The 13,163-nt window shown below is 49.2% G+C and overlaps 1 protein-coding gene across 5 annotated transcripts in view; it reads right to left on the reverse strand.

Annotated features, from left to right (window-relative positions):
- The window catches only part of LOC142256469 (carnitine O-palmitoyltransferase 1, liver isoform-like), a 111,300-nt gene that overhangs the window by 71,309 nt on the left and 26,828 nt on the right, over positions 1–13,163 (reverse strand). For all 5 annotated transcript variants that reach the window (XM_075328168.1, XM_075328171.1, XM_075328167.1 and 2 more), the window contains exons 2-4: positions 3,155–3,318; positions 2,136–2,275; positions 1,584–1,755 (exon numbers count right to left, since the gene is read on the reverse strand). In XM_075328168.1, the coding sequence (XP_075184283.1) occupies positions 1,584–1,755; positions 2,136–2,275; positions 3,155–3,295 (453 nt within the window). In that variant the 5' untranslated portion in view covers positions 3,296–3,318. The remainder of the gene's footprint in view (positions 1–1,583; positions 1,756–2,135; positions 2,276–3,154; positions 3,319–13,163) is intronic.

Raw genomic sequence — 13,163 nt, forward strand, 5'->3', positions numbered from 1 at the left:
TCAAGACTTCAAAGTTCAAGGTGGTAGCATAACAGGGTGGTTAAAGGAACATAAAATTCAGAAATTGCACAATAATTAAAAAAAAAAATATCCCAGCGCTTTCTCCCTTAATCTCCTCCCTGTCTTTGATCCCATTCAGACTCATATTACAATTAAATCTTCTCATTCTGGTTCATGAGATCTGCCATGTGCCCCTACCCCTCCTGTGTGTGGCTGTGCAATAAGTGGCTGCAGCAGAAGCCTCCCCCCTCTACAGAAAGTCAAAAGATCAAAAAGTTCTGACCCCTCAGGGGCGGGGCGGCCGCTGACCAACAGTCAAAAATGGAAATGATTAGAGCAGGAAATTACCCTGTGTGTTTCAGTTCCAAGCAGGAAGAGCTGCAGACTATGCACAAAGGGCAATTGCTGGCTGTATTATACAGCAGGCATCTGACTGTAGTAGTGACCGGAGCTAGCTCTGATTGCTGCTGTTAACCCCCCATTAGATGGTATTGTCAATGCATGAAAGTAGCATTTAATAGGGAATCTGTCACCAGATTTGTTCCTTATAAGCTGCAGCCACCACCAGTAACCCCTTATGTACAGTATTCTAGAATGCTGTATATAGGAGCGCAGGCCACTGTGTAAAATGTAAAAAACACCTTTCATTATGATCACCTGGGGGCAGTCCGATCCGATGGACATTGCTGGTCCAGTACCTCCTCTCTTCCTTCCATCCGTGTGAATGACGTGTCCACCGTCATCCATACAGAGGCCTCCATCGCGCTCCTGCGCATGCGCGCTTTGCTCTGCCCTTCAAAGTATTTTAGTGCGCATGCGTGGGCGGTCTTTGACCTTTCCTCATGCCTGCGCATTACAATACTTTGCTCTACCCTCAGCAGAGCAGAAGAAAGTGCGCCTGTGCGGGAGCTCAATGGAGGCCTCTGTATGGAAGACTTAGATCGAGTCATCCACATGGAGCTGGGAAGAAGGATGGCGATGGAAGGACGAGAGGAGGCGCCGGAGCAAGATCAGTGACGCCCATCGGCCCGGACTGCCCCGGAAGGAGGAAAATAAAAGGTGTTTTTACATTATACAGACCAGCCTGGCCTCTTATATACAGTATTCTGGAATGCTGTATATAAGACCTCACTGGTGCTGGCCGCAGCTTATAGGGGCCAAGTCTGGTGACCGGTTCCCTTTAAGTGTTGCAAGCATGGTGAGGTGTCTCATCTGAAACCCACTGGTGCCCCCCAAACCCCACATGAATTCTGTTTTTCTGCTCCTATAACTGAGTTGAGCTAAAAGATACATGGGATCCTGGTTCGTTAGCCACGTTGATAATCCATGGCTGTTAGACCATAGCACTGCAAACCAGATTAGTAGTCAGCAACCACGCCGTCATGCGTGCATCGCAACACAATACGACGCAGTTGCCTACTAATCAGAACACGACGCAGGTAGGAGGATTGTAGTCCGCCGGGTATGGACTACCAAAGTGGTCTCTGGGCCAGGGTCCTGAGAATCTCTTTGCTCCACTTTAGCCCAGATAGTTTCAATGTAATAGCGGATGTCATACAATAAATCTATTGACCGTGTCTTACCAGCCATAGCTTGGTGGTGGCTGACATCTTGCCGTGCTGCTCGTACATCCAGCCGTGGTAGGATAGGAGTTGTTTTAGTATATAACGCATGGTCATGATGAGGGCAAACCACAGGGCGGTAGAAAAGAGCAAGGCGCTAATAATACTCTGTCCTTGGTGGGATAGGTAGCCACTGCGAGGAAAGAGAGGAAGACATGTGAAAAATGCACAGACTACAGCGGACAAAAGAAACACTGACAATGATGCTATTCGGCTGCAAACGCGTTTCGGACAGTCGTCCTTAATTATTGTTACAATGATTACAGTCAACTGACCGAAAACGCGTTTGCAGCTACACAACATCATTTCTTAGATGAATCTCTGCATTTTTTAACCCAAGTTTGGGCACGTATTTTGAGATTTAATAAAATTGTGACTTTTATGAAGAACCGGATGCCGAAACTGTTTCTTGGTCTACATATTACTGCCAGTATCCAAAGCAGCGTTCCTTGTGGGAGAGGTGAGCTGCCCTACATCTTATATTTCCACCTTTACAATGAACACCGTACTTACCTTACAGGCAGATGCTCTTTGATTTTGCCAATCATACCCATGGAGGGGTCCACACGGGCATACAAGGTCCCCATAATGGCGATCACCACAAAGAGCCAACTGGAAGGGCTGGCGGGATACACTCCAGTGATGAAGCTGTTCTGTAGAGGAAAGATAGGAGTCAGCGAATAAGCCAAGAGCTCGCCTTACACCGAGAACCTCTGCTGTTGTGAATACGGTTTCCAGTTTGGGGCTCCCTCTTGTGGTCAGTGCTGGCGGTGCAGTTGATGTGTGGAATGAAAGCCACACACTTGTGGAGGACTGGCAATCAGGGTCAGATTGGGCTATTTAACTGAGTAGTTTTCTCTTGTTACTTGCCGGTGGTCATTGTCTCCTGTGTTGGTTGCAGAATGTCCTTAACACACAGGAGACAATGACCACCGGCAAGTAACAAGAGAAAACTACTCAGTTAAATAGCCCAATCTGACCCTGATTGCCAGTCCTCCACAAGTGTGTGGCTTTCATTCCACACATCAACTGCACCGCCAGCACTGACCACAAGAGGGAGCCCCAAACTGGAAACCGTATTCACAACACTCCGCCCTTAGACCGAGGAACCTCCGCCCTTAGACCGAGGAACCTCCGCCCTTAGACCGAGGAACCTCCGCCCTTAGACCGAGGAACCTCCGCCCTTAGACCGAGGAACCTCCGCCCTTAGACCGAGGAACCTCCGCCCTTAGACCGAGGAACCTCCGCCCTTAGACCGAGGAACCTCCGCCCTTAGACCGAGGAACCTCCGCCCTTAGACCGAGGAACCTCCGCCCTTAGACCGAGGAACCTCCGCCCTTAGACCGAGGAACCTCCGCCCTTAGACCGAGGAACCTCCGCCCTTAGACCGAGGAACCTCCGCCCTTAGATTGTTGGCCAGTTGCACCAAAATCATCATCTCTGCAGATGAATCTCTTATTTTTGCATCAATGTGGATGCATTACGCCCTGTGTGCCGATGCAAGGATAACTGGCATCCCTGGCACAACTCACCCTGAGTCGAGCGAGTTTCTTCTTCCACGACCGCAGTCCTGAGAGGTAGATCTGTTTAAGTGCCTCATGGCTCAGGTGAAGGTCGATCCCTTCCGGAGTAACTGTAAACTGGAACGCCACAGCCTGGTGGGCTTCAGCCATGTTGGTGACACTTCAGCCCCTAGCTAAAAACAGAATATGAGAAGTTACCATTAATACAAGAAGAAAATATAAGAATATATATGTAATATACTCACTGTTAGGATCCCGCTTAGAGCGGTCGTTACAAGACTGCAAATATGGGACTACACGTGCCGACCACTTTCTCTCAACAGAGTAGGGCAAGAGATGTGGTCAGCACACATGAGCGGTCAAGTGACGAGGATGGGGAGCATAAAAACGCTGGAATCCGGTAAGTACATTGCACACTGTCAGGATTCTATACGTTACAGCCAAGCACATGTCTTGGAGAACCCCTTTAAAAAAGGTCATCAATGTCTGATCACCTACGATCAGCCCTTAAAATAGTGTGTAATAGAACATGTTTTTTTAAAGGGGCTGTCCGGTAAAAAAAAGTTACCTATAGATCGATGGGGTCCAACCAATCAGTAGAACAGAGCACATTGCGCACGCTCCGCCACCGCTCCATTCATGCTCTACAAGACTGCTCTGCACTGGGCGTTTTCTGGCAGCACTATAGTGAACGGTGCGGCGGCCGAGCACGTGACCACTGGGGAGAAAAGTACCACTGCTCTGCCATAGAGAGGTGATAACTTCTCCCCGGAAAACCCCTTTAGCTTTCTACTATACGATTTATTTTATTTCATCGCTATTTCTAATCTCTGTCTGCTAAAAAGTGAAAAATCAGTATAGACCTAATACTTCTCACAGCTGCAAGGAAAAAAGAAGCAATGTGTGCACAGCACTTCAGAATTCTCATAGACATACACTGCACCAAAAAATGCACCGTGCGCACAAGGCCTAAAAGTGTATTTGGACTGGTCGAAAGCGTTCCTAGTTATTGGCGAGTGTACACGTTTCTCATTTGATTGAAGTAAGCCAGTGAACAGGTTGTATACAGTTGATTGGTGCTGGTTGGGGGGGGGGCGCAGATCGGCCCCTCTAAATGTACTATAAGACACTTACATAAAAAGCAGAGCAGCCGTGAGCACCCAGCCCTCCATTCATTCACAGCATGAATGCGGCTGTCTCACCAAGCAGGTTGGGTGACCCCCGTTCTCCAAAACCCTATCCCAATACCTCCTATTAGAAATGTTGCATAGTTCTCCTGATTAGCTATGTCTCTTACCTCATGTGCAGGGCATTGCAGCTTAGGTATCTATGGTTATGAACAGTTCTCTTGATATAGCCATGTCTCTTACCTCATGTGCAGGGCATTGCAGCTTAGGTATCCATGGTTATGAACAGTTCTCTTGATATAGCCATGTCTCTTACCTCATGTGCAGGGCATTGCAGCTTAGGTATCCATGGTTATGAACAGTATTCCTCATATAGCCATGTCTCTTACCTCATGTGTAGAGCATTGCAGCTTAGCTATCCATGGTTATGAACAGTTCTCTTGATATAGCCATGTCTCTTACCTCATGTGTAGAGCATTGCAGCTTAGCTATCCATGGTTACGACCACGCATATAGTGACAGTTAATTGCTAGTGGTCTTAACCATGGAGACGTAAGCTGCAATGCCCTGCACATGAGGTAAGAGACCTGGCTATATCAGGAGAACTGTTCATAACCATGGATACCTAAGCTGCAATGTCCTGCACATGAGGTAAGAGACATGGCTATATCAGGAGAACTATTCCTAGCAATGGATACCTAAGCTGCAATGCCCTGCACATGAGGTAATTAACATGGCTATAATCAGGAGAACTATTGCTAACAATGGAAACCTAAGCTGCAATGTCCTGTACATGGGGTAAGAGACATGGCTATATCAGGAACACTATTCATAACCATAGATACGTAAGCTGTAATGCCCTGCACATGAGGTAACAGACATAACTAATCAGGAGAACAATACTAAATTTTAATTGGAGGTATTTGGTAACATTATTATTACACCTACTACATATTGGAATACAATCTTGGAATGGAAATACCCCATTAAGAGCTCATTCAGAGGAGTATATATTTGGTTAGTGTGCAATTTGTGCGCTCAACTGAGAGCGGCCTAGCCTAACAACTAAACCTGTGTCCATAAAACATTTTTACATAGGAAAGAACGATGCATAAAATAAAATAAACAATAATAATAATATTTATTCATTTATATAGCGCTGTTAATTCCACAGCCTGTACACTGTAACACTGTCCCCATTGGGGCTCACAATCTAAATTCCCTATCTGTATGTCTTTGGAGTGTGGGAGGAAACCCACGCAAACACAGGGAGAACATACAAACTCCTCGCAGATGTCGTCCTCGGTGGGAATTGAACCCAAGACCCCAGCGCTGCAAGACTGCAGTGCTAACCACTGAGCCACCACAAGACTGCAGTGCTAACCACTGAGCCACCACAAGACTGCAGTGCTAACCACTGAGCCACCACAAGACTGCAGTGCTAACCACTGAGCCACCACAAGACTGCAGTGCTAACCACTGAGCCACCACAAGACTGCAGTGCTAACCACTGAGCCACCACAAGACTGCAGTGCTAACCACTGAGCCACCACAAGACTGCAGTGTTAACCACTGAGCCACCACACAGTGCTAACCACTGAGCCAATATGGCAGCATGTAATAGTGTGGTTTTACGGATTATATCAGTGCATGAAAATAACGGTTCCCAGCCACTATATGGACGAGCATACGTAGCTGCATACATCCCCCATACACATTAGACCGACTCTGGCCACAGTAATCGATATCGAGGAGTTTGGCTGACAATCTAATGTGTATAGGGGGTCCCCCCGACAGATGACTGTTGGGGGTGCTAAGAATTCGGCATGTCCGATTTTGGACTGAATAGAGATCAACAGAGATGTCTGCCGGCCAAGTGATCGGTGGCATCATGGTTTGGCCGACTAGTGTATGGAGCTTTAGTATGGCTGTGGGAATAGAGGGGGCGCCAGCATTTATACATGCAGCCCCCATCCCCCTTTGCGCTGAGGAGTTTTCTGCTCCCCCCATACTATCCAACACAGTCTTAAGACATAAGCATTTCATTATTTTCCAGATCACAAGGAGGAGAAGGATCGCAGCCACGAGAAGCACAGAAAGAAAACACCACAACTCACATAATCCCGCAGAGAAGAAAAACTTGTTCCGCCCGCGGAGAACTAATCTAAGGATGGAAACCACAAACAAGCTGGCACTGGATGGCGGCTCCTAATACCCCGCAGATAATGCTAAGTAATGTGTCTGACAAGCCTGAGGATCAACGGAAAAGAAGAAGTGAGGACTACTACACCCAGCGTGTAACCTCTGCACGTGATGCTGCGTGTATATAGGGCAGAGGTCCCGCTCGCCGTACTACACGCACCAGAAACCACAAGAGCCCAGACACAAGCTGACTGAACCGGCACATTACATAACGGGCCACTTCACCAAAGTTCCTGGAAAACATCCTAAAGAGGAACCCCGGGCACGTGTCTGTCCTAAAGTGTCCCCAAAGACCGCTAGGCCGTGTTCACACGTAGCATCAACGCTGCATTGGTTTCCATGCATTTAAGGCTTTGTGTACCCATATTAGGATTTGGTGCAGAAATTTCTGCACTTTTTTGCATGAAAAACTCGCTTTTTTTTTGCAGCTTTTTCTGTGCGTTTTTGGTGCAGATCGATGAAATCTGCATGCAAATCCTTATTCCAGCAGAATCAATGAGAATCCTGAAGTTTTGTGCGCACATTGCTTTTTTTTTTTTTTCCCCTCTTGCAGATTTGGTGCAGAAATAAATGTGCATTTTTGGTGCACATTTTTCCCATTCATTACAATGGATGAAATCTGCATGCAAATCCTTATTCCAGCAAAATCAATGAGAATCCTGAAGTTTTATGCGCACGTTGCTTTTTTTTTTTTTTCCTCTTGCAGATTTGGTGCAGAAATAAATCTGCAGCGTGTCAATTCTTTCATTGTTTTTACACCCCAGAATTCATGAAAAAACACGACACATAAAAAAAAGCAACAAAACCATTTCTTCTCTGCCACGAGATGCAGATTTGGCGCAGAAATTTCTGCAACCAAATACTCAAGAGAGTGCACGGTGTGTTTTTTTATGCGTTTTTTGTGTGCAGAATTGTTACAAAATTGCATCAAATACTTATGCCAGCAAAGTCAATGAGAATCCTGAAGTCTCGTGCACACATTGCTTATTTTTTCCTTGCAGATTTGGTGCTGAAAATAATCTGCAGCGTCTCAATTTTTTCCCACGTTTTTGCAGTGTTTTTCACCCATTAAATTAAAAAAGTGTCAAAAATGTATCAAAAACGCATAAAAAAAGGGGGCAAAAACGCACAAAAGGAGGGCAAAAATGCATTTTTTAAAAAAAAAAAAGCAGGGGAAAAAAAAAAAAGATTAAAAAAGGGGGGCAAAAATGCACAAAAGGGGGGGGGGGGGGCAAAACGCACAAAAGAGAAGCAAAAACTTAAAAAAAAGGGGGGAAAAAAAGGATTAAAAACCAGGGGCAAAAATGCACAAAAGGAGGGCAAAAATGAATGAAAAAAAAAAAAAAGGGGGCAAAAACGCACAAAAGGGGGGCAAAAAAAACGCACAAAAGGGGAATAAAAGATTAAAAAAGGGGGGTCAAAACGCACAAAAAGGTGTCAAAAAAAGGAAAGCAAAAACGCATTAAAAAGGGGGCAAGAGTGTTTAAAAAAAGGGGGCAAAAGCGTGTTTAAAAAAGGGGGCAAAAGCGTGTTTAAAAAAGGGGGCAAAAGCGTGTTTAAAAAAGGGGGCAAAAGCGTGTTTAAAAAAGGGGGCAAAAGCGTGTTTAAAGAAGGGAATTTTGTTTACTTACCGTAAATTCCTTTTCTTCTAGCTCTAATTGGGAGACCCAGACAATTGGGTGTATAGGCTATGCCTCCGGAGGCCGCACAAAGTATTACACTCAAAAGTGTTAAGCCCCTCCCCTTCTGCCTATACACCCCCCGTGCTCCCACGGGCTCCTCAGTTTTGGTGCAAAAGCAAGAAGGAGGAAAAAGAATTATAAACTGGTTTAAAGTAACTTCAATCCGAAGGAATATCGGAGAACTGAAACCATTCAACATGAACAACATGTGTACACAAAAAAAACAGGGGCGGGTGCTGGGTCTCCCAATTAGAGCTAGAAGAAAAGGAAAATTCCCTTCTTCTTTGTCGCTCCATTGGGAGACCCAGACAATTGGGACGTCCAAAAGCAGTCCCTGGGTGGGTAAAATAATACCTCGTAAGAGAGCCGTAAAACGGCCTCTTCCTACAGGTGGACAACCGCCGCCTGAAGGACTCGTCTACCTAGGCTGGCATCCGCCGAAGCATAGGTATACACCTGATAGTGTTTCGTGAAAGTGTGCAGGCTCGACCAGGTAGCCGCCTGACACACCTGCTGAGCCATAGCCTGGTGCCTCAAAGCCCAGGATGCGCCCACGGCTCTGGTAGAAAGGGCCTTCAGCCCTGAGGGAACCGGAAGCCCAGCCGAACGGTAAGCTTCGATAATTGGCTCCTTGATCCACCGAGCCAGGGTTGATTTGGAAGCCTGTGACCCTTTACGCTGGCCAGCGACAAGGACAAAGAGTGCATCCGAGCGGCGCAGGGGCGCCGTACGAGAAATGTAGATTCTGAGTGCTCTCACCAGATCTAACAAGTGCAAATCCTTTTCACATTGGTGAACTGGATGAGGACAAAAAGAGGGTAAGGAGATATCCTGATTGAGATGAAAGGGGGATACCACCTTAGGGAGAAAATCCGGAACCGGACGTAGAACCACCTTGTCCTGGTGAAACACCAGGAAAGGGGCTTTGCATGACAGCGCTGCTAGCTCGGACACTCTGCGAAGTGAAGTGACTGCTACTAGAAAAACCACTTTCTGCGAAAGGCGTGAGAGAGGAATATCCCTCAGTGGCTCGAACGGTGGTTTCTGAAGAACCATCAGCACCCTGTTCAGATCCCAGGGTTCTAACGGACGCTTGTAAGGAGGGACGATGTGACAAACCCCCTGCAGGAACGTGCGGACCTGTGGAAGTCTGGCTAGGCGCTTCTGGAAAAACACAGAGAGCGCTGAGACTTGTCCCTTAAGGGAGCCGAGCGACAAACCCTTTTCCAGTCCAGATTGAAGGAAGGACAGAAAAGTGGGCATGGCAAATGGCCAGGGAGAAAAACCCTGAGCAGAGCACCATGACAGGAAAATTTTCCACGTCCTGTGGTAGATCTTGGCGGACGTTGGTTTCCTAGCTTGTCTCATAGTGGCAATGACCTCTTGAGATAACCCTGAGGACGCTAGGATCCAGGACTCAATGGCCACACAGTCAGGTTGAGGGCCGCAGAATTCAGATGGAAAAACGGCCCTTGAGATAGCAAGTCTGGTCGGTCTGGTAGTGCCCACGGTTGGCCGACCGTGAGATGCCACAGATCCGGGTACCACGACCGCCTCGGCCAGTCTGGAGCGACGAGGATGACGCGGCGGCAGTCGGCCCTGATCTTGCGTAACACTCTGGGAAACAGTGCCAGCGGAGGAAACACATAAGGGAGCTGAAACTGCGACCAATCCTGAACTAAGGCGTCTGCCGCCAGAGCTCTGGGATCTTGAGACCGTGCCATGAACGCCGGTACCTTGTTGTTGTGCCGGGACGCCATGAGGTCAACGTCCGGCACCCCCCAGCGGCAACAGATCTCCTGAAACACGTCCGGGTGAAGGGACCATTCCCCTGCGTCCATGCCCTGGCGACTGAGAAAGTCTGCTTCCCAGTTTTCCACGCCTGGAATGTGAACTGCGGAGATGGTGGAGGCCGTGGCTTCCGCCCACAGCAGAATCCGCCGGACTTCCTGGAAGGCTTGCCGACTGCGTGTGCCGCCTTGGTGGTTGATGTATGCCACCGCTGTGGAATTGTCCGACTGAATTCTGATCTGCTTGCCTTCCAGCCACTGCTGGAAGGCTTTCAGGGCAAGATACACTGCCCGTATTTCCAGAACATTGATCTGAAGCGAGGACTCTTGCTGGGTCCACGTACCCTGAGCCCTGTGGTGGAGAAAAACCGCTCCCCACCCTGACAGACTCGCGTCCGTCGTGACCACCTCCCAGGATGGGGGTAGGAAGGATTTCCCTTTCGATAATGAAGTGGGAAGAAGCCACCACCGAAGGGAAGCTTTGGTCGCCTGCGAGAGGGAGACGTTCCTGTCGAGGGACGTCGGCTTCCTGTCCCATTTGCGTAGGATGTCCCATTGAAGAGGACGCAGGTGAAACTGCGCGAAAGGAACTGCCTCCATTGCTGCCACCATCTTCCCCAGGAAGTGCATGAGGCGCCTCAAGGTGTGTGACCGACCTTGAAGGAGAGATTGTACCCCTGTCTGTAGTGACCGCTGCTTGATCAGCGGAAGCTTCACTATCGCTGAGAGGGTATGAAACTCCATGCCAAGGTATGTCAGCGATTGGGCCGGTGTCAGATTTGACTTTGGAAAATTGATGATCCACCCGAAACTCTGGAGAGTCTCCAGGGTAGCGTCGAGGCTGTGTTGGCATGCCTCTAGAGAGGGTGCCTTGATCAACAGATCGTCCAAGTACGGGATCACCGAGTGACCCTGAGAGTGGAGGACCGCTACTACAGTAGCCATAACCTTGGTGAAAACCCGTGGGGCTGTTGCCAGGCCGAACGGCAGTGCCACGAACTGCAGGTGTTCGTTCCCTATGGCGAAGCGCAAGAAGCGCTGGTGCTCTGGAGCAATCGGTACGTGGAGATAAGCATCTTTGATATCGATCGATGCAAGGAAATCTCCCTGGGACATTGAGGCGATGACGGAGCGGAGGGATTCCATCCGGAACCGCCTGGTCTTTACGTGTTTGTTGAGAAGTTTCAGGTCCAGGACAGGTCGGAAAGACCCGTCCTTCTTTGGGACCACAAACAAGTTGGAGTAAAAACCGTGGCCCTGTTGCTGAAGAGGAACAGGGACCACCACTCCTTCTGCCTTCAGAATGCCCAGCGCCTGCAGAAGAGCCTCGGCTCGCTCGGGAGGCGGGGATGACCTGAAGAATTGAGTCGGGGGACGAGAGGTGAACTCTATCTTGTAACCGTGAGACAGAATGTCTCTCACCCAGCGGTCTTTTACCCGTGGCAGCCAGGTGTCGCAAAAGCGGGAGAGCCTGCCACCGACCGAGGATGCGGAGTGAGGATGCCGAAAGTCATGAGGAAGCCGCTTTGGTAGCGGCACCTCCGGTGGTCTGTTTAGGACGTGACTTAGACCGCCATGCATCAGAGTTCCTTTGATCTTTCTGAGGCCTTTTGGACGAGGAGAATTGTTTGATGATTTCATCCAAACGCTCGCCAAACAATCGTTCGCCAGAAATTGGCAAACTGGTTAAGCGCTTTTTGGAAACAGAATCTGCCTTCCATTCCCGTAGCCACAAGGCCCTGCGGAGTACCACCGAATTGGCGGCTGCAACCGCCGTACGGCTCGCAGAGTCCAGGATAGCATTAATAGCGTAAGACGCAAATGCCGACGTCTGAGTGGTTATGGACGCCACCTGTGGCGCGGACGTGCGTGTGGCTGCGTCAATTTGCGCTTGACCTGCTGAGATAGCTTGTAGCGCCCATACGGCTGCGAATGCTGGGGCAAAAGAAGCGCCGATAGCTTCATAGATGGATTTCAACCAGAGCTCCATCTGCCTGTCCGTGGCATCTTTGAGTGAAGCCCCATCTTCCACTGCAAGTATGGATCTAGCCGCCAGTCTGGAGATTGGAGGATCCACTTTGGGACACTGAGTCCAGCCCTTGACCACGTCAGGGGGAAAGGGATAACGTGCATCCTTAAGGCGCTTAGAAAAACGCTTATCTGGACAAGCATGGTGATTCTGGACTGCCTCTCTGAAGTCAGAGTGGTCCAGAAACATACTCGGTGTACGCTTGGGAAACCTGAAACGGAACTTCTCCTGCTGGGAAGCAGACTCCTCCGCCGGAGGAGCTGAGGGAGAAATATCCAACATACGATTGATGGACGCAATAAGGTCGTTCACTATGGCGTCCCCGTCCGGAGTATCAAGATTGAGAGCGGCCTCAGGATCAGAATCCTGATCAGCTACTTCCGCGTTATCAACCAGCGATTCCCCTCGCTGAGACCCTGAACAATATGATGATGTCGAGGGAAAATCTAAGCGAGCTCGCTTAGTCGGTCTGGGACTGGGGTCTGTGTCAGAACCCTCAGCCTGGGATCTATGAGATACCCCGGGAGGACATTGTTGGTCCAGCTGAGGTGGGCCAGGGAACAAAGAATCACCAGAGTCCCTGTGCTGAGATACCGGTCTGGACTGCAAGGCTTCCAGTATCTTAGCCATAGTCTCAGAGAGTTTTGCAAACTCCGTCCCTGTCACCTGAACAGTGTTAGCAGGTGGCTCCCCCTGGGCCCCCCCTAGCAGAGGCTCTGGCTGAGTAAGTGCCACAGGGGCCGAACAGTGCCTACAATGAGGGTCAGTGGAACCTGCCGGTAGCGGGGTCGTACATGCGGCGCAGGCAACATAATAAGCCTGTGTTTTGGCACCCCTGCCTTTCGTGGGCGCCATGCTATTATCTTCCCTGAGCAACACAATAGGGTATACAGCCAGAAATCAACTGTGCACTATACAGTGTAAAATAAACATATAATGTTACACTACTGCACAATGGGGCTAGCACCACAGGTGCTGCTTACCACCCGCTTAAAGCGGTTGTGAGGCCACCAGAGTCCCTGCCTGGGTCTCCCAGATTTTGTCCCCCTCTGCAGCGTCCGAGGAGCTGACAGGAATGGCTGCCGGCGTCCTGAGGAGAGGAGAGAGCCGTGGGCGTGACCCAGAAAGAGCGGGAGCTGGTGCCTGCACTGTGCAGAGTGAGGGGAGTGGAGTATGCAAAGCATGCTC

Source organism: Anomaloglossus baeobatrachus, chromosome 11 (genome assembly GCF_048569485.1).
Source record: "Anomaloglossus baeobatrachus isolate aAnoBae1 chromosome 11, aAnoBae1.hap1, whole genome shotgun sequence".
NCBI lineage: Eukaryota > Metazoa > Chordata > Amphibia > Anura > Aromobatidae > Anomaloglossus > Anomaloglossus baeobatrachus.